Source organism: Podarcis muralis, chromosome 9 (genome assembly GCF_964188315.1).
Source record: "Podarcis muralis chromosome 9, rPodMur119.hap1.1, whole genome shotgun sequence".
NCBI lineage: Eukaryota > Metazoa > Chordata > Lepidosauria > Squamata > Lacertidae > Podarcis > Podarcis muralis.
In genome coordinates, this window is record NC_135663.1 from 44,466,869 (window position 1) to 44,494,454 (window position 27,586).

The 27,586-nt window shown below is 40.5% G+C and overlaps 1 protein-coding gene across 5 annotated transcripts in view; it reads left to right on the forward strand.

The window, feature by feature from the left end:
* The window catches only part of TLL1 (tolloid like 1), a 120,783-nt gene that overhangs the window by 84,560 nt on the left and 8,637 nt on the right, over positions 1-27,586 (forward strand). For 3 of the 5 annotated variants that reach the window (XM_077934145.1, XM_077934149.1, XM_077934146.1), the window contains 8 exons: positions 5,234-5,336; positions 7,774-7,890; positions 10,376-10,521; positions 12,215-12,410; positions 14,898-15,023; positions 16,340-16,500; positions 16,986-17,166; positions 24,119-24,238. In XM_077934145.1, coding sequence (XP_077790271.1) covers positions 5,234-5,336; positions 7,774-7,890; positions 10,376-10,521; positions 12,215-12,410; positions 14,898-15,023; positions 16,340-16,500; positions 16,986-17,166; positions 24,119-24,238 — 1,150 coding nt within the window. The remainder of the gene's footprint in view (positions 1-5,233; positions 5,337-7,773; positions 7,891-10,375; positions 10,522-12,214; positions 12,411-14,897; positions 15,024-16,339; positions 16,501-16,985; positions 17,167-24,118; positions 24,239-27,586) is intronic. The other 2 variants (XR_013394204.1, XM_077934147.1) reach the window with 2 other exon arrangements.

The window sequence follows — 27,586 nt, forward strand, 5'->3', positions numbered from 1 at the left end:
TCTGGGCAGCTTTCCATGAAGTAGGATGAAAACAATTTAAAAATAAAAGATAAAACCATGAAACTAAAGGCAACGAAAATGCTGCAAATCTCGCAGCCCAACTCAGCCCAGTCCTACACAGATATAACCACAAAGCGAAAATGCTTTGGTTTAAAACTCCGCTTTAATGAGTGTGTGGTTTTAAGAGTGGTTAATGAGACAAAGCCTTTGAACTGTACATTAGTCAATTTATTCAACTTTGGCTTTAGTTAGCAGTTCAGACCCATTTTTGTCTGAAGCCCCATCTGAGTGCCTGGTCCTAATCTTCTGGGCTTTCATACTGGGAAAGCCCATCCAAATTGGTTCCTGGGGTGGCGGTTTTAACATCTCATGGGATGAGAGATAACCATGAGCATATTCTGGCTGTTCCTTCTATTCAGTCTAACAGGGGCAGGGAATCTTTTTCGGATTGAGAGCTGCACTCCCTCACAGTTATCCTGTGGTGGTGGTGGAGAGAGTGCATGATGGCAGTGGGTGGGGCTAGACAGGGGCGGAAGAAGGGGGTGCAGTTGGGGCGGTCTGACCCGGGTGTCACCACTGAGGTGGTGACAAAATGCCAGGTGGCACTTACTGTATTAGGGCCTGCAGCACGCCCGAGTCATGCGTCTCTCCAGGGAGTGACATGGTGGCTTGGGCACCTGCAGGCTCTGCACTGCCCAAACAGTCCACCCAGTGCCTCCCCCTCAGCTGTAGGGCAGCTGAGTGGGAGGAGACAGGCAGACTCCTCAGAGGTCCCACAGAGCATCCTGCCCCTGCTTGCCCCACCCCCAGGCACAGGAACCCACGCTGTCCCAGGCACCCAATCGGCTCGTTCTGCCACTGGGGCTAGAGGCAAAAGTGCATGGAGCAATGGATGCAATTCTTACCTTTGTATAGTAGGCTACATTTTACCAGGAAAAGCCAGAGGTTTCACTCACATGTGCACTCTGTCCAGGCAAGCGCAAGGATTTATTTCTGTTCAAGGACACATTCCAAGTAAAAAAAAAAGTACTTGAGGGCATCGAGCAGGGTCATAAGGCAATTCTGCAAGTAAACTGGTCCCAAGGCCTGATAAGAACTCAGCAGCCAGTGCAGATCTCTGAGCTGAAGTGTATGCTGGCAGGGTAGTGTGTCTGTCATCAACTATGCTGCAGCATCCTGCACTAAGTGCAGCTTCGCAAGTGCAGCGGAAGCCCCACATAGAGTTGCACTGCAGCAACCCACTCTTGAAGTCATCAATATACAGTATATTCTGTGATTTGTTAAACAGAATAAAATAGCCTGCCTGAATATGGTATGTTTGCTTTTAGGATATTTCGTATTAATCACAAAACTTTTTTTTTTTAAAAAAAAATACGTTGTTGGTCCTAAAGATGCAAAACAGCCAACAAAATGTCCAGCAGCCTTTGAAAAAGCATGACTGTATGACATGCTTAACACTACTAAACCATAAAACAAATATTTTGCGTTCTGCACTATCCACAGCTTTCAAATATTAAGATCCGAGCTCTCATGGAGGTGCAAAATACTGCGAGTTAATTTCTCGAAGGTTGTGTTCTTCTCTTTGAAAGTATAGTAATTGCAAAATGGCATAGCTGTCTTCACTGTCATTTTTATATAAATAATTTGCTTTACTTTAAATTTTCTCAGTTTTTCTAAGTACGGTTTTGTTAAAATGGTTGTGAATATATATTATGTTTCATTTTCCCTTTCCATAATGTATTGCGGGCTTTCCTGTGAAAATGTGTGATTCATTATTCTGCATGAGACAGCAGTGCTACTACTGAATTTGCTTACGTTACCATTAATTTCTCAGTTGTGCTGACAAATGTTCATTGATTGTTTATCTCTGGAGACTTGCAGCCATCCTGTCCTCTTGAACTGTTGATCTGCCTTGTCTCCAGTTCTTCTTCTGTGTCTGCTGAGTTGCAGAATTGAAGTTAAATGTTTTTTGGTAGACCACAATTAATGTAATGTTGCCATAAGAAAAATAGAACATTTGTAACTGAAGATTTCAGTAGATTGTGCCCATTACACTACATCTTCATTTATTTCTCTTTTTGGAGTGACCACATTACTTTGCCAGCTTGCCTTATGTCATAAATGTCACAAATAGTGTTTCAGTGAACTTGTCTGACTTTTACAATCTCATAGTGGCATAGTACAATAAGCCTGCAACTTATACACATTTAACTTATATGCATTCAGCTTTACGTGCTTCACATTTTTTTAAAAAAGGGGGGGGGGTGGAAAGGGGATGGGTGTCCAGGAAATAAGACTATCCTACTCACCATTGCACCCAGTGTGTTTTGACTATACTGTACACAATTTTGACTTTAGGTGTGATCCCTGGAATGTAAGCCTTGCATTAGTTGCGGGCTTGCTGTAGTTTGAAATAAGTCTTGAAATATAACAAATATGAACGCTATAATGTGTTTCCTTCAGTTGAAGTAATTTAGGCTACTATGTATTGGTGCTTGCATTTAAAGGAAGCAAAGTCAGTATTGCTGATTTAGGAACACCAGAATATAGGTTCTGAAATAATTAGTTCTACACTCAAAGACTGAAACCTGGCGCATAAGCCATCATTGCATATTTCCTGCTTACAATAAAAATAACTATGACTCAGAATTTCTACGGCTTTATGTTCACGAGAGGATTAAACCAACATTTTCCAAGTATATCAGTTTTTAGTGAAAGTGTCATGTCAGCAGCCCAACAAAATGCTCAGCATGCTAAAATATATTGATTCCAATGGGCCTGAACATGCTTAACTCCCTGTTGGATTGTGGCAGAGGCTGACAATTCTGCTCACAGCTGACTACTTAAATCCTACTTATTTCAGCTTAATAAATGGGCTGAACTGGATCGCAGCCCACTTATTACCTTCAACATTTGGATTCTAGGCCTAGAGAAAAGGTCTTGGGAGTAAAGCACATGAATATCAATGGTCTACACACGAACAAAATTAGGGGGGGGAGATTAGGAAAAGATGCCCACTGACATAGTTGTAGCCACAGGCACCTAACTGTTGGGCTTGAGGAACACATTGCTAAAAACATGACCAACAGAAACATCTCTGTAGCAGGAAACTTGTCTTGTCATCCTTTGGATGACAAGGGAGTCAAGGGAATGTTAAAAGGAGGATAAGGATATTGCAGAGAAGCTGAATGAAGCAGGGAACTTGATTCCCTCAAACTCCCTCAGCAAGAGAGCAATAGTGTAGTAACTGGCTCTCAGTGTAACTTTTCTTCCCTACAGTTTTGTTTAGGTAACTGTTTACAAACCCATGATGCATATTTTGTGACCATTTCGAATGTATATAAGCTTATTTCCATTGCTGCAAGGGTTTCCAGTCTAAAATTAAAATGTTTGCAAAAGTTCGATACAATGCTACTTAATTGAGTTCTGTGTGTATATCTGAAGTGCAGTCAGAAACCAGTTAATGATATTTTAGGCTCCTTGTCCACATAGCAGTGTTATATTTCCCCGTTACAACTTGAGGAAAGGATAGATTCTCACACAGATACAGAAAACACGTACAGCTGGCAAAGTAGCTGCCGAAGGAGAGTATACAGTTGCAGTATGAAATTGGATTTACTGCACAGTAGCAAATGGTTCTTTTACAGCAAATGTTCAAAATCTGATCTGTCCAGTGTTAAAGCAAAACTGCTCTACCCAAACTACTGGCAAAGCTTATTTGACTGTGCTGCTTTAGGCTGTGGTCAGTTGAAGCAGCAGTTCCTGAATCATTTGTTCGGTTAATGTCATGTGTTTGCTATTTAAAATTCTCCTCTAATTTGTAATGGGAAGCTTCTATTGCTTCCTAATGTTTCAAGGCTCCCCCACCTGCGCGAAATGATTCAGATTGGATTCATTACATTCAGTTCATCTGGCATCACAAAACGTATTTGCCAATCATTGACATATTATTTATCAAAATTTGAACATATGCAAAATAGCTGCTTCTTCTTTTTACCGCACAAGGCATTTCAAAGGTTGTCTTCTGTGCTGATTGCTGTGTAATTCTTACACCAGATGCTCAATGTAAATTCATTTTTTTCCCATTGGTTAAAGGTGGTAAGTAAGTAGCAGCTGCTGTTACGTCTGCCTATTGAAGTGGCCCGGCATATGCTGTCAGGACATAGTAGGGATGTACCTCTATAAATGAGTACATAGTATGTGAATTCTGTGGTAAAGTGAAATGTTCTTGTGCCAACTGCTATTTTAGCAGTTCTGGTGTCACTGTCTAAAAATATGTGTTATTAATGGATGCAATCTGTTATGTTCATCATGACTAACAAGATGAAAGATCCAGCTTCTCATTACTGCGGGGGTGTGGGGTGTGGGGTGTGTGTGTCTTAGTCAAGAAATTAACAATTCCTTCCTCTGCAGAGATGCCACTGTAGGGACAGAGCAGGATAAGGCTGTCTCGCAGACTGCTATATCCTGCATTTCAGATCACATACTCCATCTGACCCTATTTCTTCCATAACAAAGGCTTCTCCTCTAATTTCATAAAGTTTAAGTTTAAGCCCATGGGTCAGACTGTAACTAATGAGATGGTATATTCTGCATCTCTCTAGCCATTAAAATTGAAGGTGGAATAGATCCACATGATATCTATAGTTCCCTGCTCTCCACCTACACAGATCTGGTACACAGTCATGCTTAAAGCTTGTATTCCAATGTTTAGCAAAAGTTTTAAAATTCAGGATCCTCATTATAAATTTACTGTCATCGTGTCGGCTCCTTCAATAAATTAATTATAGGTTGCACAGGTGAGCTTATAGAGATTCTTGAGCACAGTAAGTGGAACAATAAGGAAATTTTAGACTAGGGCTTACCAACCTTTTTGAACCCATGGGCAGATTTACAAAAATAACTAAAAATTCTCTGTTAGGGGATAGTGAGCTCTTGCTTGATGGGCAAGGAAGGCACTCCCTCTCTATATATTTGTGTTTGCTATTCCAAGTCAGGACAGAGTGTCCTCCCCACAGTTTCAGAATCTAGGCCCTAAGGAGCTAAGCCCTTAAATGCTTATTAGATAGAGGGTTACCTTCGTTACATAGAAAATCAGAAGAAATAGTGACACTATTCAGATGTTAACATTTCTGACATTTATGGTCAGCATAGGAATATCTTAATTCTGGTTCAGAGCAGAAACCAAACCACGTGTGTGACATACTGTACTTTTCTCTTTTGCACTTTTCAGATTGTTTTAAACTTCACTACAATGGACCTCTATAAGAGCAGCCTCTGCTGGTATGACTATATTGAAGTAAGAGATGGCTACTGGAAAAAATCACCTCTGCTTGGTATGAAACCTCTGTTGTGATCAATTCTGAATAACTGCGACATAGAAACAGTAGCTAAATAAAAAAATGATCTGGAATTAGCTTATTAGTTGGGAGTATCATCATATGATATTTGCAGCACAAGCCATGAGAGAGCTGTGTGCCTTTTGTCGTTGCAAAGTGTGAGAGAAACATAACATTCCCCCTCAATTATTACCTGCTCTAGGGAGCCCTGTATAATTGGTTCCATCGGCTTGTCATGTGTATATGCTGGTGAGTTTGAGGTAGAAGAAAGGGTTGCATCTCTCTTGCACGTTACAGGGTGCACTTTGGGTACACCCAGTAAACATGCACTACAGCAGGCAGTTCTGTAAAATGTGAAACAGTGAACAGTGAAAAATCCAGAGTGGAAGAGCACTGTCTAAGCATGCGTGGTAGTGAACAACCAGCTTTTGAAACTCCTTCATCATCAGGCAACACAGATGCCCCTGCTCTGTTTTGATTGTTCGCTTCTTGCAGCCGGAAGTCACTTATAAATAGTTGCAAGGTTTAATTTCCTAGTGGAAAGCTTTAAGTTTAAGCAGATCTGGGTGATAATACAGTGGTACCTCAGGTTACATACGCTTCAGGTTACATACGCTTCAGGTTACAGACTCTGCTAACCTAGAAATAGTGCTTCAGGTTAAGAACTTTGCTTCAGGATGAGAACAGAAATTGGGCTCCGGCAGCGCGGCGGTAGCAGGAGGCCCCATTAGCTAAAGTGGTGCTTCAGGTTAAGAACAGTTTCAGGTTAAGTACGGACCTCCGGAACGAATTAAGTACTTAACCTGAGGTACCACTGTATATGTAATAGGTGCTGCTCTCCCACCTGCTTATTCACCTGCATTATTTCTACTTCACAAAGATGTAATGTCAATATTTTCAGATGTCTCTTCTGGACTTTCTGTTTTGCCCTGATTTTGTTCTTACTGTTTTGATTGACATGCGTAAACTGCTTCGAGGTCATTTGTGACAGTAAGTGGTGTACAAAAGATTTAAATACATAAATTTTAGAATTCCCACAGGACATTTAATAAATCAGTTATTGCCTTAGGATATCTGACACCCCATGACCCATGGTAACACATGCACACTCAACATTATTCAGGAGTTTCCACATCCATAGTAGGGTGTGATCTGTGTGCCCATATAATAAGGAGTTTGCTCTGCTGTCACTACAAAAATTAAAAAGAGGAGTAAGACGAGTAGAAGCTGGAGGAGGGACTAAAGTATCAGGAAAGGAAGAAGGAAGAAGCAGAATATTTTTTAAAAGGAAGGAAAAGGTGACTAACATAGTAGACTTAAATAAAAAAATATTCCTAGTAAGGAAAGAGCTTCTGTACCAAACCCAAATAACAATTGCATTCTCAAAGCACGTTGTAGACTGGAATAAATGTTTGATATTGCTACTGTTTTCTAGCTAGTGTTCCAGTTTACAGAAGACTTTCAAAAATAAGGGGAACTTTTTGTTAATACTTAATGAGCATAATATATATGTCTATTATTTAGACTGTAAATCCTCTCTGTGCATCAAAAGGGCTAACCCTGGCACAACCGTTACTGAAACCAGGAAGCCAAACTATACATAACGCATGTGTACCCCCCCCCACCCCGTGTTTGTTTATTTATTTAATTAAATAATTTTACCCTGCTCATCAGCCACACAGGCTGAGCTGGCTTAGCAATGGGCATTATGTGTATTTTAATGAACTGAACAGAATGAAAGATTATGAGTCCTGGGGGCATTGAAAATGTGTGTGAGAGCTTAACAGTGCTTAGTTTATTTTCTTTAGTGGCTATTTTGTACATGCTGTTAATATTGTTTTACAGATTATAAATGCCGTATTGATTTGTTAATCATATAATATGACTTTTGCTGTAATTGTGAGGTTTTTTTATTTTTCAGTTGCTGTTTCATTGGCAGAGTTTTGTAGTTGTTTTATTGGTGATCTGTTTATTATTTTAGGTGATTTATGCTGTATTTGCGGTGTTCTATTAACGTTTTATTATTGTTATTTATTGTTTGTAAGCAGCTTTGAGATCATTTGATTGAAAACTGGCATAGAAATACAATTAATCAGATAGAATTGATCAGTGGTGGTACTCCACCTTCTGTGCTGTGACTTCTTCCCCACGTGCACGGCTCCTCTGCCCCCCACTCCCTTTCCCCGCATTTGATACTAGAAACAAACTGGGGTGAAACAGGTGGGGAGAGGTTGTGGGGAGGAGGGGAAGCAACAGTCAGGGTTTTAAATTGTACCCCAACTCCAATTGTACTTTACACATAATGGGGGCAGAATGTCTGTCCAAGGAATCTGACTTCATCAAGTTAGTTTGGCCCTGACATTAATTACGTTAAATTGCAGGATTTGGCCTTGAGAGGGAGACCTTAAAATGTGTTTTCTTATTGTTCTTTTAGGCAGATTCTGCGGTGACAAGCTCCCAGATGTCCTCACCTCCAGTGACAGCAGAATGTGGATAGAGTTCCGTGGCAGCAGTACCTGGGTAGGAAAAGGTTTTTCAGCCACTTACGAAGGTGAGTCACTCTTGTAATCAAGTTGACTAAAGTTTATTTCTTTGAAACTATATGAGCTTCAAAGTGTTGTAATAATTTAAACTTGATCAAATCAGTGTTTAAATTGGCTGCATGTATCTTCCTGCAACAGGTTTTTTAATCATCATCATCATCATCATCATCATCATCATCTTTTTACCAAAAGCTACTTTGAGAAGCTGTGAGTTTGAGCAGAGGAATGACAGTGGGTGGGTTCTGCTGAATCCTTGCCCTTCTTAACTGCTTTTCTGCTCTAATTGTCCTTCTGGAATTTTGGGATATTGGCTAGGAACCTAAGATATTTGGGGCACCAGCCTGCATAGAAACTGTATATGTTTATGTCTATGTATAGTTTCAAATGGAATTTATAGGTCACAGAAGGCAAGTCAACTAATTTCCAAATCACCCCAGATAAATTATTCAATTGGTTTACATGCCACCCCAGATCACCCCTCAAATTAGTTCCTCTTCTATTAATTTCTAAACATACTTTTCTCCAAAGAAATTCAATTTCCCTTCATTAATACTCATTCAATACTCTGAAATCAATTCTAGGTAAAGCCATATTAAACGATTTGTTAATTTGTTTACCCAAAAGAATATTCTATCCAGTCACCCAGTTCCATTTCCCCCGGAATCATCACCCAAAAACATTTACGACTCTCACAAAAAGATCTGGGACTTGTAACCTAGCAACACCCCTGCTGCAACCGTTTTTCTACCTCCAGGAGAGAAAAATGCAGGAGAGTTAAGCATGCTTTTGTGCAGCATACAATGAATAATGAATGCTTAAGATCTACTCAATCATTTCATATTGGTGTAGTTCTCTAATGTATGTACATAATCTTTAAGGAAAGGCGAGAACCTCAATATTCTTTTTCTTTAGCCATAGCGGTCTAGGATTCCCAAATTCTGATCCTGAAGTACTGTCAGGTGCTTCTTATCTAGTTGGATAATATGATTGTTCTCTTGCAAAACTCTAATTTATTTTAATGTTCTTTATGGGCCCAAACCTCTCAGAAGGCTGGGCTTGTTCTGAACAGTAGTAATGACATTTTTCAATTCTTAATCAACATATAAACTGTGGCAGCTGACCAAGTTCTGCATGCTAAGAGACTTCCTTTCCTCTGAGAAGGGAATGTTCCATGCAAAGCACAGATATTTCCCATTGTGGGTGCCAAGCATTTCCCTCTCATAGATGACAAAAGGAAGTCCCGGCATCAGTGGGGTTTTGGTTCAGACATTGAAGCTGCTGGGTCATGTCCTATGGCTGCAATCCAGCCTGAAGTTTATACACACTGTGTGTAACAATGGTAAAATTACAATACAAAGTAAAACAGCAGAGACAGATCAGGGCAGACATAAAAGAAATACAACAAATTTGTACCTGAAAGAGCGTCTCCACTCCATCATTCAGCCCAGATGCTGTGGTCCAGCTCAAAGGGCCTTCTAGTGGTTCCCTCACTGCGAGGCTACAGAGAACCAGGCAGAGGGCCTTCTCAGTAGTCCCACCCGCTCTGTGGAACACCCTCCCATCAGATGTCAATGAGAAAAATAACTATGCAACTTTTAGAAGACATTAGCCAAGGGTGCACAGGCCCTGGATGGGCTGGATAAAGGCCAACAATTTAATGCTGAATTCTTACAAGGCTGAATTCTTATTCAAGGCATATTGAGTGTAGCACCTTAACAGCATCATCTTTTAAAATTTTAAATAGTTCAGCTGGAATACCATCACTTCCACTGGCCTTGTTATTTGCAGTGCTTTCTAAGGCCCATTTGACTTCACTCTCCAGGATGTCTGGCTCAAGGTCAGCAACCACACTACCTGGGGTGTACGAGACATCCATATCTTTCTGGTATAATTCCTCTGTGTATTCTTTCCACCTCTTCTTGATGTCTTCTGCTTCTGTTAGGTCCTTTCCACTTTTGTCCTTTATTATGGTAATCTTTGTACGAAATGTTCCTTTCATATCTCCAATTTTCTTGAACAGATCTCTGGTTTTTCCCATTCTGTTGTTTTCCTCTATTTCTTTGCATTGCTTGTTTAAGTAGGCCCTCTTGTCTCTCCTTGCTATTTTTTGGAAATCTTCATTCAATTTCCTGTATCTTTTACTATCTCCCTTGCATTTTGCTTGCCATCTCTCCCCCGCTATTTGTAAGGTCTTAATAGGAGGTTAATTGGCTTGAACAGACTTTGATACTGTTATTGCTATGGTCATTGCTGTGCGTGTATGTGTGTGTTTTTTAAATTACAAAAGCTTACTTATTTACCCCCCAAAATCAGTTTTTGCTGTGGTATTATCTCTTCTTGTTATCGGTTTATTTGCTTAGACCCTTTGGTTTTAATTTATATTATTGTACCTCTTCCAGGCATTGCTAAACAATGAAATGTAGGTTTGTTTTTTCAGTATTAATAATGAAAAATTTGAAAATGTGCTCAGCCTGATTCTTACGTATTCTTCAGCAATTTGTGGAGGTGAAATACACAAGAATGAAGGCCAGATCCAGTCTCCTAATTATCCTGATGACTACAGACCAATGAAGGAATGTGTGTGGAAAATAACAGTGTCAGAGAACTACAATGTCGGATTAACCTTTCAGGCATTTGAGGTAAAGCCTTTTAACTGATCTGAGCAAACCATCTGTGGATAAGTGACAGTGACATTTAAGGGAATCCTCATTAAGCCAATGAAGAAACAAAGCATTCTCTATATAATGTAACCCCTATAGTTAATATTTCCTTTCACTGAGACTTTTCCCATTGCATAAATTTCAAGAAGATTAAAGGGATTTTATGTTATCTGTGGTATTTAAATTGGAATATTTTTTTAAAAAAACTGACAATAGTTTCTTTTGACAAATGACTAATCCTGTTCCACAAGGCTGCATTAGGAATCTATTAAATAATAGGCCTATTATTTCTTTCCTAAATGTATATCTTTTCTTTTTTTTATTAAACAAATGAATGTTACTATTATTCAGAGATAAATATTAGTGTTCCTCCCACCAAATTGTTACAAATTATCCTAGAGCTGTTAATTTTATTTTTGACACTTCTACAGAATACCTCTATGTGTCATTTGCTGCTATAAGCTATGTACTGCTGAATAAGCCTGTAACTCTAGTTGTGAGCTATATATCATGTTTTGGGTCAGGAAAATATTTTTTTATAGAATAATTTGAATACTCTCCTAGGGTTCAATAATATATATATATATATATATATATATATATAGAGAGAGAGAGAGAGAGAGAGAGAGAGAGAGACATAAATATAATGTATTCAAACGGGATTTCATAAGGCTAGTCATTAATACTTTATGCATGGGGTTGAGATTTACAGCTGGTGTATGTGATATTTGCATTCCAGTTTGGAATAACCTTTTTGCATTTTTCTATTATATAAGCTTGATCCCTTATCCTCACAGCAGATGTTTAAAACAATGGGAGCTTAGAGAATGGAAATCTCAAGGGATCAGAGCATAGGCAGCCAACTTCATGACAATAATCTGGCCTGAAAGCTGAGGCCAAAGTTATAACTTTTTCACTGAGCTACCGGAACCCTTTGTGCATAGCTCAGTGGTGGGGTGCTGACTTTACAAGTTTACTGGCATGAGTTGAGCTCCCAACATCTTCAGATAAAGGATCTCAGGCAGGTTGGTTGAGTAAGTCTCTTGCTTGAAAGGCTAAAAAGCTACTGCCTATCAAGTAGGACAAAGCTGGCATGATGGACCAATGACCGGTAACATATGTTCAATGTTTCATTGTCCATCACTAGGTCAAAGATCTATGCTGTCTTTGATGTATGTATATGTGTACTGCTAGGTAGCCAGTGTTGCTTCAGATCGTTCTTCAACCCACCAGAGTATTTGAGATAACCAGAAGCAACCGTAGTATATTCAAATGAGTGAAACCCTTCCTTAATTGCTGGACCCCCAATACTCATTTCTTTTCCTTTACCTGACTTAGGTGTGCATCTGCTTCAAGTTCATACCATGCCTCTGATTCTTATACCAGTTTAACTCTTGATTTGAACATGTCCTTCATTTCATTTTACAAATTAGCTTCATTTGTAGGATGTGTATTGCTGCAAAACCTCATGTGCTTTTGCACTGGCCAATGCTATACCACAATCCCTTGGAATTGAAAAAACAAAACAAAACTCTACATAATTATCAGGTTTACAGTGAAACTCAATGATATGCTGAACCCCCAAAGTAAGGTTTTTAAAAATGTGTTTTACATTGAGTAGCAGGAAAAGGACCAGCTATAATATTGGTCATGTATTGCTTTGTATTTGCAGATTGAGAGACACGACAACTGTGCCTATGATTACTTAGAAGTCCGAGATGGAACCAGTGAAAGCAGTCCTTTGATTGGCCATTTTTGTGGCTATGATAAACCTGAAGACATCAGATCTACCTCTAATACCCTGTGGATGAAGTTTGTTTCTGATGGAACAGTCAACAAAGCAGGGTTTGCTGCTAACTTTTTTAAAGGTACCAGTTTTGGAAAGTGAGAGTCTAGTTGCACTTGAGGGTGCAATTCAGAAGAAAATGCCAATTTTCAGTGTGTTAAAATTTAAATATCTTGTTTTACCCACAGGAAACATACAACACTTGTTTTATATGAACTTCACTGTTTGTGTGCTGAATTCAAGGCACTAGAGCTTATTTTTTGGTCTGGAATATCCAAAGCAGTAGCACTTTTGTCTGCATTTAGCTTCCTATTCTTTCATAGTTTGGTGGTCTTATCATCTATAAGACTGAGAGCCACTGCTGAGTGCCAATGTGCCTTTATAGTGGTGGCTTTTGAACCTGCTTCCCAGTGCTGTGCAGCGCATCTGAGAACTTGTCACTTTTCAAAGTATCGGCTTTTACAGAGGCTTTTAATGCTTCATCTTGTTTAATGCCGGCTTTTCATTTTACCCAGTCACTCTGCAGCTTTATTGTATCTTTATTTTATTTGTGATGATGCTTTAAGAACCTTTTGATGAGAAGGAGGCTAAGATTTGTTCCCGAAAATAAAAAAGAACCTCTCTACAGACCTTGATAAGTAATCAAAATTTTATCTTGCTTAATATGTGCCCTCTCATATAGCCATGCACACATATAAACATTACCAAACCACAGAGGTATACATTTTACACATTTATTCAATATCAACTGTTCTTCTTTTCTTTTATGAAAATAATGCAACACATAAAGCATAAGACATACCATGATTCTGTATCAAATACTTAACTATTGTCACAAAATCAAACAGAGACAGGAGGTCAGCTGTCTTTCGTATTTGCTACTCTATAAGTATTACCCATGTCTCAGGTGTATGCTTTTATTACCTATTTTAAATGGATGATTCAGAACCCACTGTTACCGAAATCAAGAGAACTAGTGATGAAAGAAATGATGACTAAAATGTTCATAAGTATGTCATGCTGCTTGTAGAGATAATACTGTATTATACGTTTCCCTCTTTCTCTCTGTTGCATCTTGTTTCCTTTAATATCAGTAGAATAAAAATGTGGGATTTGAGGATTCAGTTAATCTGGGTTTGAGTATAAAATTCAAGATAATGTATAAATTCGTTCTGTTGGAGATAAAGTGCCCTTTGAATGACCCTGCTGGATTTTCAGCCTTTTCTCTTAGTATTTTACACAACCTTTAATTCCTGCAACCTAAATTATTTCATATCTGCAACACAATTCTTAGGGCATGAACCTTCTACACACAGGTGTAGAGTACAATACCTGTGTACAAATGGATGCCCCACCTCCGGCCCCACATCAAACTGTACAGAGATGGGATGCCAATGCATGCTTCTCATCAAAAGAGTGTGGGAACATTGTGGATAGTAGGAGAGGGTATATTGATTAAATATTATCCTTCCTCACTCAAGCTAGTGAGTCAGTAGCAGAGTGCATTCCCCAATATATAGCAGTTGGTAGATTCGTTTGAATCTCTTTACTTAAGCACTCCAATATGGCTTGTCCAGATTGGGTTTGATCCTAGTAAATCCCCTTTGTTCCCTCTTAAAAAGAATAAAGACACAGCAGTCTTCTTTAAAAGCAATGATAAGAAGTTTACTTACATTCAGTTCGCAGTAGGTTCCCTGAAGGCAGGCTTTAGCTTGTAGTTACAGAAAAGAGAGTGGGTTCATTCCATGTAGGGAAATGAGCCCATGTGCTGCTGTTTGAGAGCTAGCACACAGCAAAGGTATCAGGCTGGAATAAAACGAAGGAGGAGGAGGGAAGATGGAAGCGTGACCAGCTCTTTTATGGGGTCTCCCAGGATCACGCCCATCTACCTGGTCACACGCAGGGGGAGGATGCTTCAGACCAGGTGTGACAGGAAGTTCTCCTGGCTGGAGTAACATACCCCTGTGTGTCCACTCTGGGCAAACAGGAAGTATTGTACTTGACTGCTTATGTTACATCCCACAAAGAGATGCAGGTCGCTCTCTATATTTAGTCAAGGGATGAAAGCTGAGTACTTGTGCCCTGGACCAAAAGGAGAGGAGAAGTCTAGACAGGGATTTGGGAGGCAAACACAGACCTCTTATTTACCAAAGCAGCCTGGAATGCTGAGTGCCTGCATCTCCACTCCGAAGGGAGAAGCAGCCTTCTGGAGAGCCCTCCACAAACAGCTACAGTGTCTGTGCAAGGAAGGATCATGCACTTATAATAAATCTAAAGCTAGAAGCTTAATACAATCTGAATTATAGGGAAATAATCCGATGGGCTGTCATTGTGTTTACACTATAGTCAAGAGACAAAGAAGTCAATGATTTTATTTTAAGGCTGATTTGAATTTGGATCTGTTTTAATATTTTAACTTCCCGTATGTTTTGCTGTATTGCAATTGTTTTCCTGATTTTACGATTTTATCTCTTTGCAAACCGCTCTGAGGTTTTTCTGACAATCAAGCGGTATATAAATTTTATGAAATGGATAAGTAAATGCAATTCTGTCCTTCCTTTCTTCACAGAGGAAGATGAATGTGCCAAACCTGACAATGGTGGATGTGAACAACGGTGTGTGAATACACTGGGCAGCTATCAGTGTGCTTGTGATCCAGGTTATGAGCTTGGGCCTGACAAGAAGAGTTGTGAAGGTAAGGCTGCTCAGTGTCTCAAAGATTCTGTAGTTTTATTTCATGATAGGCTTACTCAGGCCTAGATTTAGGAACTTGGAAATGCCAAAACTCACTTGTGCACCAAGAGTCTATGTCAAGACTGACTTTGTGCATGTGTCTTTATAAACCACATAACAGATACGTGTCAAAACAGTGACCAAATGAAAGGTAGTATGGTGGCTTTACAAAAGTCTGCCATAATTGCATGTGGTGATCATTTAGCAGCTCAACATATTCTATGTGAATGCGAATTCGGGTATGTTATTTCAGACAGGAAAGCCTTTTTAAGTACAATAAGCTCGCAACTTATGTTCGTAACTTTAATTTACCTTAAATCTCAAATGCCTTGGCTCCCAAACAAATCGGCTCCCGAAAGATCTAAACCAGTGTTCCAGTTTTCAAATGTTCTTTTGGAAACATCTGGTGCTGCTTCTGATTGGCTTCCTGTAGCCAATCTGAAGCCGCGCTTTGGTTTCTGAACATTTTGGAAGTTGAACGGACTTCCAGAACCGATTCCATTCAACATCCAAGGCATGACTGTATGCGATTTCGGCTTTAGGTGCAATTCCCAGAACCTGAGCCCCACCTAAGTTGCAGGCTTACTGTATGTATGTCTGCAAATATGCATTTGAAATATGTGGAGTCTCTAGGTTTAATGTTCATACACTAAAATGGAAGTTCAAGAACTGAAAGTCAAGAGACAGACATAATTGTGCTGGTATACAATATGAACTTTGCACGGAAATTTAGTATGTTATTACTGTGCATGTCATATGTACTGATGGATCTCAACTTCAGTTGAAGAACATTCTAATAAAAGCTTGCTTCTTTTCTCTGTGGACTGATTTTCACAGAACCCCCAGATTTCAAATGGTAAAGCATGGGGAGTCAGCTTCTTCTTCAAAATGTATAAAATAGGCATTGATTCACACAAAATGCATTCATGCATATGTGATTTATTAGTATGCAAGTATGCCTTGCTACAAAATCAGTCTATTTTAAAAAATGGGAGGAGGCTGGATCATGGTGACAGAGCAGATTCACATACATATTTCACACAAGATGTGCTGTGTGTTGTGCAGAACAAACATGTACGAGAGCCCAAGCTTGCTTCCACATTTTGCCACATGCATTATATAGATGCCAGGAGGCAGTATGAACTGGCTTTGAATTGTAAGGGTCTCTGGTTTGGTCTGTCTGATCCATATTGCCATATGAGCAATCAGTCCATCTCCCAAAATGTGGTTTCTTGGGTCTATAAATAAGTAATAGGATTTCTTTCTCTTTTGTTTCAGCGGCTTGTGGAGGACTTTTGACAAAGTTGAATGGGACTATAACAACACCAGGATGGCCCAAAGAATATCCTCCTAATAAAAACTGTGTGTGGCAGGTGGTTGCTCCCACCCAATATAGAATCTCAGTGAAGTTTGAGTTTTTTGAATTGGAAGGAAATGAAGTAAGTTAACTGAAGACAGATACTAATGCCTAATTACATAATCAATAGTGGTAGAATTGTCAAATTCTAAGCATACATATGTCCTACAAATATGATACCGTATTGCATGGAGTGAAAAAATGGCCATTGTAATCCTTTCTTTCATTGCCTGGGAATATTCCTGGACTGCTTAAAAAGTCATGCAAAAAAACTCCTTACACTCTCAAACAGCTTAACTAGACTAGGATCCCGGGTTTGTAGTTAGTTAAAGGAAATATTAAATATTATCATAATATGATACAATGTTAACTCTGGTCTCTTCACCCCAGAGGCCTCCAGTAAAACTATTCATGGTGGGTAAAATGCAATGTTGTGTGAGCAAAATTCAGAAAAAAGCAGCAAATTGTAAAGTCAGTCTATTTTTATCTATTTCTGAGGTTATAGATAAAACATAAATGCAAAATATGGCTTATTATTTGACTAATACGGGATCTTTCATTTCTCAGGTGTGTAAATATGATTATGTAGAAATCCGTAGTGGCCTTTCTTCTGATTCCAAACTGCATGGCAAATTTTGTGGTACAGAAGTGCCTGAAGTTATCACATCACAATATAACAACATGAGAATCGAGTTCAGGTCGGATAACACAGTCTCAAAAAAGGGTTTCAAGGCTCACTTCTTTTCAGGTATTAAAACAAACACCTTGGGTGCAGTCTCTATAAATTGTGTGTTGTTTATGGTGTCCGTAATCTAGGGAAAGTTTTTGCTTGCAATTTTTGCTCATTGATGCTGATGAATGAACATTCTCTTAACATGTTTAGTTTCAATTTTCTACTCAATAAAACAAATATAATATTAATTGTAAGATTTAGACAGCCATAATGATCATAAAGAGGAAGATCATGAAGGGGAACATACCTGACCAGATTCTGAATATCTCATTTATGGTCCTAGTATGCTAGCTTTCTTTTAGAAAGAATATGAATGGTATCTATTTGAATCTGCCTGCAAACAGATTGGACGTCAGAGCAGCTTTAAGGGGGCGAGTAGGGGTCTTCAGGAAAGGAGAGGAAGGGAGTGTCATTGCTTGAATAGATTTCCTCTTGTACAACATTGGGTATCACATTATAAACGGATCTTTGATTTAGTATCACTTTGGTACTCATATTAAATACCCTTTTCTGTTTTCTAAAGTTTCTCCACCTAGGAAAGGTCATAGAATCATAGAATCATAGAGCTGGAATAGACCACAAGGGCCATCGAGTCCAACCCCCTCTCAAGCAGGGTAGAGAAGCATGATATAAAAGGGGCACTCACCCAAACAGATACCTTTTTTACATGAAATTTCAGAGAAAGAAAAAATCTCCCTTCCTTACCTGCGCTTCCTGCTCTAATAATTTTAGGCATGGGAAATCTTTATGGCTAAGTTGACATGTCCAAATACTTTGTCCTCCTGGTTGCACATTCTGGAAGAGGTTAATGTGGCTCATGCATATGATACCACAGGTCAAATTTCATAAAGAGTCTGAGCTCTACTAAGGGCTAAGTGGAAGTTGAAGAGGCAATCAAAAGAGTTTGATGATGTTAATATTTGTGGCACCTAGGAAGCAGGAAAGATTCCCCCTTTATCAAGACAGAAGCCTTATGACCCCTGACATGAAGTCCCGATACACTAAAACAAACTTGTGTATTGGGCCAAGGACATTTCTTTTCCGTTTTAAGTAAATAAACCATCTTTAATACAACAACCCTGAAATAAGTAGATTCCTAAAACTGCAATCCGAATCCCTGGCTGGCCATGGTGAGGCTTAGCAGAGTGCCATAGCCCCAGCTACATCCGTTGACTCACCTCAGCCAGGCTGGAGGAGGAAGAATGCCTCTTTGCTACGTCAGCTCCCAGTTTGGTGCAGCAAAGAGGTGTTGCCATCATGTCCCAGTCCAACTCCTTCCTTTCCTGCACCCAACACCCTTCATTACAGGGGTTTCTGCATTTGGGCAGCTGCCTTGTGGCCCTTCTTATCAGTAGAGCTCCTTGGCCAACAACCAGGCAAGGCTGAATGAAGGACCACTTCTACGTCATCCCAAACCCCTCTATCCTAGTGGATTGGAATAGTGGTGGTGTATTGTTCTGTAAGGGACGTGGGTGACGCTGTGGGTTAAACCACAAAGCCTAGGATCAGAATGTCGGCGGTTCGAATCCCCGCGACGGGGTGAGCTCCCGTTGTTCGGTCCCTGTTCCTGCCAACCTAGCAGTTCGAAAGCACGTCAAAGTGCAAGTAGATAAATAGATACTGCTCCGGCGGGAAGGTAAACGGCATTTCTGTGTGCTGCTCTGGTTCACCAGAAGCGGCTTAGTCACGCTGGCCACATGACCCAGAAGCTGTACGCCGGCTCCCTTGGCCAATAAAGTGAGATGAGCGCCGCAACCCCAGAGTCGGCCACGACTGGACCTAATGGTCAGGGGTCCCTTTACCTTTACCTTTATTGTTCTGTAAATGACATTCTAAGAGTCAAGGCCTTCAGTCATAGAATGTAGTTTAGCTTTTCCATTTTAGCTAGCTTTTGGAACAGCCTGCAGGAGTAGTTAAGCTACTTGAAATCCAATTGATTTCAGTATGTGCTTAAATCCCGCACACCGAAGGCAATGGAGATTAAAATCACTTTGGTTGAATAACAATAATCAGGATGTCTGGGCTAGATTGCACACTGTATCAATGATTGTGGTTTGAGTCCTATATCTTAAAGTCATGCACTTTCAATTGAGGGACAGTAATCTTGCTGTGTCTTTCATTTTAAATTTTAAAACGTTTCTGCTCAAAATGATTGCCTGTTCCAAAGTGATGTTTGTATGTTACCCTAAAGACTTTGACCACAGATTACAGCGGAGATCCACTGTTGATACTTTTTTTCGGGGCTCCTTAAGCAGGTCCCATATATAGCATTGGAACTTGAGCAGGGGAATATCTCAATGGATTGTGCTCCTTAAGAATTCAATACTTAATTAACTGCAACAGTTTCCCCCTTGTAGTTTTGATAAAATGTTATCTAGTGTAAGTGTAGGTAAAGGTGTTTCCACTCTGGTCGGCTTCGCTAATAGCTGGATGATTTACTACAGCCTGTGTGTTGTTACTTAGAAATTCAAGAAAGCAGATAAGTAATCTGACAGAAGTTATAATTTGTAAAGACAAGAAGGTTAAAGGACTGCAGACCTGAAGGGCGGGTTTCTTAAAATAATTATGATTGTTTAGAAATGTTAGCAGACCAGGAAAGAAAATCTCAGACTCAGATTAATATGTGCTTTGTTTCATGGAGACTTATAAAGAACTTTATTTACTTACAGTTAAACATTTATATTCAGAGTTATTCTTATTTATTGTGTAGTGTAGGTGGTCAAAAGGGATATTACATTTCTGTAGCATGCCATTTTGGATTGCCATCATCGAGCCATTAAAGCAAAGCAGAGTTTAATAATTATACATCTAAGCCAAGGATTGCTAAATTCCCTAGAACATTCAAAAATCCACCAGATTCTATCAGTCTCTGGGAGCAGATCAGCCTGTACACCTGCCCCTGCAGGGAGGGTTAGTCACTACCAGTTCAAACTTCACTGGGGTCCATCCATGTCAACGTGATGACAACCAACCCCTGTTCTAACCACTATATCCCTTGCAATCCTCTATGTTGTGTTTCTGACACAATGAATTGAGACAGCCTCAAGGTTGTCATGGTGGCCATGAAGTACTGAGCTGGCCCAGCCAAAGCAGAATTGGCATGGATATCAAAGTCCTCCAAGATTAATATTTTGGGGTACTCCAAAGCCACCTCTGCCAGCTCAGTTAGGGAGGTGGTTGGCAATGCAGTGGGTGGTACACTAACAAGATCTCCTTTCCCCATAACCCAACATCAAATGCAAACCCTCACATCCAGCTATTACATTTGGAGTGGTTTCCTGGTGAAATTTATGGTCCCCCCCCCCATGGATTACTGCCACACATCCCTTCCCTCCAACTTCATCTGGTGCTTCGCAAAAGAAAACCCAAGCAGGCAAAGCTGAGTAAGGACAGGGTCCCCTAGCAAACTTTGTCCATGATCAGAGTTATTTTACAGTGGTTGGATGTGGCCTTAAATAATGGCACCACCAGATGAGAGGACAGGTCAACATAGCTACTCAAATCTCTGTTGAGGGTTGGCTGAGCAGGAGCAAGACATCCAGTGTCTCTAACCCCTTCCTGTGATGATAATATTGCTTACCCACCATTCCATACTTCCCCTTCCCCTAAACTCATCTTAGAAACATCACAATTAAATGAGAGATTCATAGATGAACATGATGGTTCTGTATTTTCTAGCTATACACAGAAATGTCTGTACAGTTGTACCTTGGTTGTCCTGAATGCTGCAAACCCGGAAGTAAGTGTTCTGGTTTGCAAACGTTTTCCTGAAGCCAAACGTCCGACGCGGCTTCTGCTTGACTTCAGGAAGCTCCTGCAGCCAATCGGAAGCCGCGCCTTGGTTGTCAAACAGTTTCGGGAGTCAAACGACTCCCGGAATGGATTAAGTTCGACAACCAAGATACCACTGTATATGTATTTTCTGCAAAACACAGAAGATAGGCCCATCTGATGAAGTTAGCTTCTTATTTTACTACAACAAATTGTTTGGATTCTTTTATGATGGCTTTATACACCAAATGCTCACAGTGAGTTAAATTTTGAATGTCCTTTCAGAAAATACCTGCTCGTTTCTGAAGTTTAAACAATATTCAACCTTGCAGGCTGAAATCCCAAATTTATGGGGAGGAACCCCCATTGGGACTGTCAACCCCTCCATGTATCCATGGTGTCCTGGTACTCCAGATGCCGTGCAAAGCAATCCCAAAGCATGTTGTAGTCAGGGCAGGGAGGTGGAGTTTGTGTTTGGGGTGGGGGGCTTGGCATTTCTTCACACCCCAGAGTGACCAGTAGTCCTGGGCGCTGCGGGGCTGTTTGGAAGGCTGGGCTGACCACTGCAGAGGATGGCTATTACTGGCCATCCACATAAGGAATTGGGGTGTTGTTGAGGCATCTCCTGGGGATCCCCCTCCTAGTCTGATATTGTTTTCTGTCTCCATGGCTGCAACTCCTTGTGACTCCTTCCTGACTCTCTAGACCAGGGGTCAGCAACCTTTTTCAGCCATGGGTCGGTCCACCATCTCTCAGACCATGTGGTGGGCCGGACTATATTTTGAGGGGGGAAATGAACGAATTCCTGTGCCCCACAAATAACCCAGAGATGCATTTTAAATAAAAGCACACATTCTACTCATGTAAAAACATGCTGATTCCTGGGCCATCTGTGGGCCAGATTGAGAAGGCGATCTGGCCCCTGGGCCTTAGCTTGCCTACCCCTGCTCTAGACTGCAGCTGCCTCATTACTGCTGGGAAAAGAAGCTTGGAAGAGACATGTTAGCATAAACACATTGTTTCCATTCCTGGGGTGTTTGGTTTCTGTTAGACAATTGCTCAAAGTGTCCAGTTTTTGTGGAGCGGATTTCCCAAGCGCAAAGTGCCTGAGCCCCTCTCCTGAGTGGGCTACACCTTATTGCAGGAAGACTGAAGTAAAGTGAAGTGAGGCTGGGAGATGTGCAGCTTATATCCTGCTGTTCTGGCTGTGCAATTGGCCGGGAGTTATAACAAATCCTGAGTTGTCTGTCATGGCAGTGTGGCCAGGGCTGCCAGCTGAGCCTGCTCCTGAGGATCAGGTCCCCGCCACTGACGTCCATTGTGTGTTTTGAGTTACACCACCCTTTTGGGCAGCTTAATTTAGACTGGGTTGCCAGGTCATGTGACCAAGCTAAACAGACTTGGGATCCATTGTAAGTCTGCTCCCTCCAGCCCCCCCCCCAGTTTACCTCCAGGATTGGGGAACCCCCTGAGCTAGAGATCTTCTGTATGCTAAGCTGCTCAGTTCAGTGGATCTGATCTCTTCCTAAGGATTGCCCCCTAAGCCAAGAGCTTCAGGGGAAAACTGACTTTTTGGAGGGACGAATTTCCTAGGAAAGACTGTGGGTAGGCATTCTGGAAGGAATTTCCAGGCATAGAGACAAAAATGAGATAATGGGTGGAGCCATTGAAGAGCGTAGAAGACGATTATGCAGCTGAGGGCAGTGGGACTGTTCAAGTGATTACTGAATCTCACTAACAATTTAACATAAATAATTAGTAGCGTTGATAGCATAATCTAATCCTGTACGCCAGACGCTGTTGGAAATAGCATTTCCTGGACATCAATGCTGAATGGAGAGCTGAATAACTGCTACTATAGTATGAATATAGCTAAACATTCCCACTGAAATAACACCATTGGTAATCTTTTCTTGGCTACATGCAGAAACTTCTAGGCCAAAAGCACGCTATGAGAAATATACAGATGGCATATTCAGGATACTAATTTAAAGCACTGACATCTTTTGAAAAATATCTAACAGTGTATACAAAGATGACTTTATGCTTACAAGAGGCAGTGTAAGTTCATATGTTAGAAGTCATTTGTTAGAAGTCAGGATGCTTATCAGGCCACTGAAGTCAGATTCTGAAGGACTATTATTGTGACTATTGTAGTGTATGTGCTAATAGTAATGAAATAAAGATCCTATGAATCATAAAGAATAAAAAAAAATTAATTTGGAAAGGTGAATTATATGAAAACATGCCCATCTGGTTGGATTTCTACAGCTCAGTTAGGAAACAGAATCATGGGATCAATAGAGTTTTTTGATTAGAACAAAGAAGATGGCAGAATTGGCCTGGGACTATAGCCCTAGGAGTGGGGATTTAACCCTTTTCAACTTCCATTTTCCTTATTTAAACCCTTCTACCATAAGCTATTATTCACCCATATGGGTGAAAGGTTCCCTCCGTATTTTCCCTTTCAGGGTGAATAGCAGCTCTGGGTGTATTTATACAGAGCAAACAGCTCAGATCGAAGTGTTGAATCCCTCTACCCAGGTAACATGGCGTCAATAAAATCCTCCCAAGACCTTCAAACTTCAGAATAATCCACAGAAAATCCTAATAATAGATCCCCTGCATTGCAGTCCAGTTTGACACTGAGTGACAGCTTCAAAGTCCAGAGTCTGCGAAAGTTTTAATAGGAAAAAATATAGTAGGAAACCAAATCTAGAGGATCATTGGATACATAAGAAGAAATATTAACATATGATAGACTGCAGTGGGTTCAGAGCAGAGTAAACACAGAATTCTACTTCACCCCCCAAAAAGAAACTTTTATAAATAAATGAAGTATTATAAGTTTAATTCTTTAAAATAGCAATAACAACAACAACATCTTATTAATTAGTTTGTTTAATTCCAAGCTGAAATACATTGTTTAACCGCTAAAGTTCTAGTGTTCCAGTGACGTTTGTTCTTTGTATGATCAGTTTTGTATAATTGGTTTTGTTCCATTCTGAAAATGAATTCATTTTATTATCCTATATGACTGTATATTGGCAGAGGAGGTGGGATTGTAGAATAGCGATGATCATGTTACTATAAACAGATGAAAAGTTATAATGAAACTGCCCTTGAGCAGATTGATGTTTGAAGAATCACTCAGTCACTCATTTTTGGTGCCATCCTGGTACATTTTTTCCTACAGACAAGAGAGCTGCCTGCAAGGAGAAAATTTTTGTTTTTGAATCATGCAAGGACTTGATAGAGGTTGCCCCTTCAGGCCAAGTACGTATAATTCACAGACTGGCCTCTGAGGGTCTCAGAGGTATGACCTTATGTCTTGTGAATGGTTAAAATCTAACATATTGCTGAGAATGGATCTTTCCCTTTTATAATTACTGGCAGAGAGAAATACACAAAGGATCCATTCAAAACTGGGAGACAGAGTTCCATCTCTTGAGCACAACAAATGGTTTGCATTTAGTCAGCAAAACATTTGTTTCTCTAACTAATCACTAATTTTTCCCCCTTCTAAGATTTTCAATTTGGAATGCACATGATGGAAAATCTACACTGTCTTATGTAAAATGTAGATAAGACTTTTGCTGCACCATTCACTAACCGTGCCAAACTATTGTATTCTGCTGAAGTTTCACTTTCTGTCCTGTGATCATTATACAACACCGCTAGAGAGGGAACAAAAGATTTGTTTCAATAAAGCAGATATACCTTGAGCAAAACAGCTTTTGACGGAATATACACAAACATGACTTTTCCATTTCAGGTATTTTGATTGAACAGTGAGGGCTTTGATAGCCTCTGAGAAATTAGAGCTCTTTATCCATGGACCTGCTATTTGTAATAAGTACTTTTGAGCTCACTTTCTATACATTTGACCAGTTTGTTAGACAACTGCTTGTTAAGGAGAAGAAATGCTAGAAAGGTCACCATTCCCTGGTCAGTTCTCTGTTTGCCTTCCCCATTACCTTTTGCAGGAGAAAGTTTGTCACAGGTTTGCTTTCTAAAGAGATAAAAAGCAAGCTTCCTCACACTAAATGGGTATATCTGTATTGTTGCTCTAGGGTTCAGGATGAACTTCAACAGTCTAAGTTGGAATCTTTCCACCAATTAATGCTCATTTGTTTTGGCTGGAGTCCAAAGTCTGCATGTAGGGTTTCTTTGCATGCATCACAGCCTTCTAGGCTTCCTTGGGTACATAGGGGCTCTTCGGATGCTGGCTTTCCTGATCCCTGCACGATCACAAATGTAAATGGCACATTTCTATTTCATTAAATTGCAGTCTAGCATTTAGATTAGTTAACATTTTCCCTGCAAGTCAGTAGCCTGCTGGCAGACCACATTTGTATTGGGCCAGCAGAAACTTTGCATAGAACTTGGTCCCTTTTCTTTGTTTTGTTGTAGGGAGACACAAAGCTTGTGTCGTTAGCTTATAGAAGGGACTCTCGCCAGGAAGTGAGAATCCTATGTAGTTTTCACAAAGGCTTCCCCATGTGGTGAAACAGAGAGAGAGAGAAAAAAATATATCTGCAGGAAAAGGAGGACTAGAGAGAGTTACTTCCAATAACTGATGATGTGTGAAATCCCTCCAAGCTTCTTGAAGAGGAGTCTGTGTGGGTCATACATTTCAGCATGTAGGATGTTGGAGTGCTGGACAATGCAGCTATTTTGTTCCTTTGGATTACTGTACGCAAGTTTCAGTTAAAGAAGAGGGACAGAGAGCACAGGGCAAATAAAAAGCTGTTGCCAGAAACTGATGGTAAAAGGCAGCTTGCGCATGTGCAGTGATTTTGGCTGTACCAACTATGACATAAAATAACTGCATGCTGGTCTTGTTCAGACAATAACACTTCCTTTACTGTGTCCTAATGAAGGGGAGGGCTTTGCCTCCCTAAATATGCATTTCCGTAACAGCATTGTGGTGCTATATCCAGCCCCTATTAGCCATACTTCCCCAGGGAGAGTCCTAAAATGCAATTAATGCATTGCACCTAAACACACACACACACACACACACACACACACACACACACACACACACACATTTCAATACGTAGCTTAATGCCCAGTCACAGTCACTGCACTCCTATGCATAGTTTCCTTAGGCGTAAGCTCAGTTGAACTCAGTGGGGCTCACTTCACACTTTATAGGTTTAATTTCAGAAGTGGCTCAGCCAGTGGCATTCAGTTGCAAAGCTACCTTCCTGGCAGGTATGTTGCTGCCACTTGTTGAAATGGAGAGGGGGTGAGGTGGCAGGGAGTCAGGGCTGTGCGGGCACACACTGGCAGCAGTGCCAGAATGGCTTTGCCAGTGTGACTGCACAGTCCTGAGCTCTCTGCCACCTCTCCCTCTTGGTACGTAGCTGTGATGACGCTGCCCAGAAGTTATCATTGCGTCTCTGCCCCACCAACTGAGCTGCTTTTGTTCCATCTGTAAAACACATCAAACTTTAACAAAATACCTTCAGCCAGCTGAAACACAGCCCGTTCACTTTTAACCAGAAATGCCAGCCAGCTCGCAAATAAGTGTCACAATTTACACAGCTGGCATGAAGTAGGAGCCCTATCTGAGTAAAAAGAAAGAGGTACCCACCCTCAGCTTGGTGAGCTTCTTCATTCTCTGTGTGAATCAGTTCCTCTATACTAATCTGCAGCTAATGAACTTGAAAGCCTTGTTATCGCCGCATGGCAAGGAAGGCCTGCTGGTAACTTTATCACTCCAGTAGAAGACATTGTCATTCCTGCTCTGAGAAAAGTCCCGGAGCTCTGCTTCTTTTCATTCTGCCTCCACTGTGCCACTGTCCTCCAGTCTCTGATATAACCATCAACAACTCTGATTATTTTAGCTTTGCTGAAAAGAGAGGGCCTTACAAACATCTAGTGTGGCGTGTCATTTTGAATATGTTTCAGAAATAAGTCTTGCCAGTTTTGATTTAATGGATCAGCCCCACCTAAAATAATAACAGCTGAATGGGGGCAGCAGATGCCTCTGTCTTGCTGGAATGACTGCCTGTTAATCTAGTTTGGCTTTTCTCCTTGCAAATGAATTTTTATGCTGTTTAGTTCAGCTCACATTACCCCCACCCCGCTTTACGCCTAACACACTAAAAGCATTTTTAGAGGATTACTACTCAGCAAACAGGGTACTACTGCCTGCCATGTTGCAGATTTTCCTGCAATACATAACTTCTATTTCTTTCATGTACTGTTTAAATACGTTTTGCTTTTTAAGGTGTTATGCCATGTCCAGATTCATTGTGATCAAAGCGCCTTTGTCACTGTCTCGAGAGGGGAAAACTGTAATAAATCACAATGTATTATTAAGAAGTACCAGCATGTGCTGAGCTTGGAATCTTGTTCAGCCTCATTTTATTTCGTCTCACTTTTGGTACTGCTGCCAAAATGCCACTGGTATAAATTCAATACTTTTGTTTTTGTTTTGTTTTGTTGCGTGCATCTAAATAGTACTGATTAGAACTGCACGAGTCGTGACCCATGAAGCCACATGCAGCCCTTCAGAGGATTAATCAGCAATGTTTTTGCTTCCTGTTTGGGACTGTAAAGCAAGGGGAGGTTTTGTCGAACACCCAGCATAAACTCAGATGCTGCCACACCTGCTGGTGAAACATTGTTGGAACAAAGAAAATTAGTTATA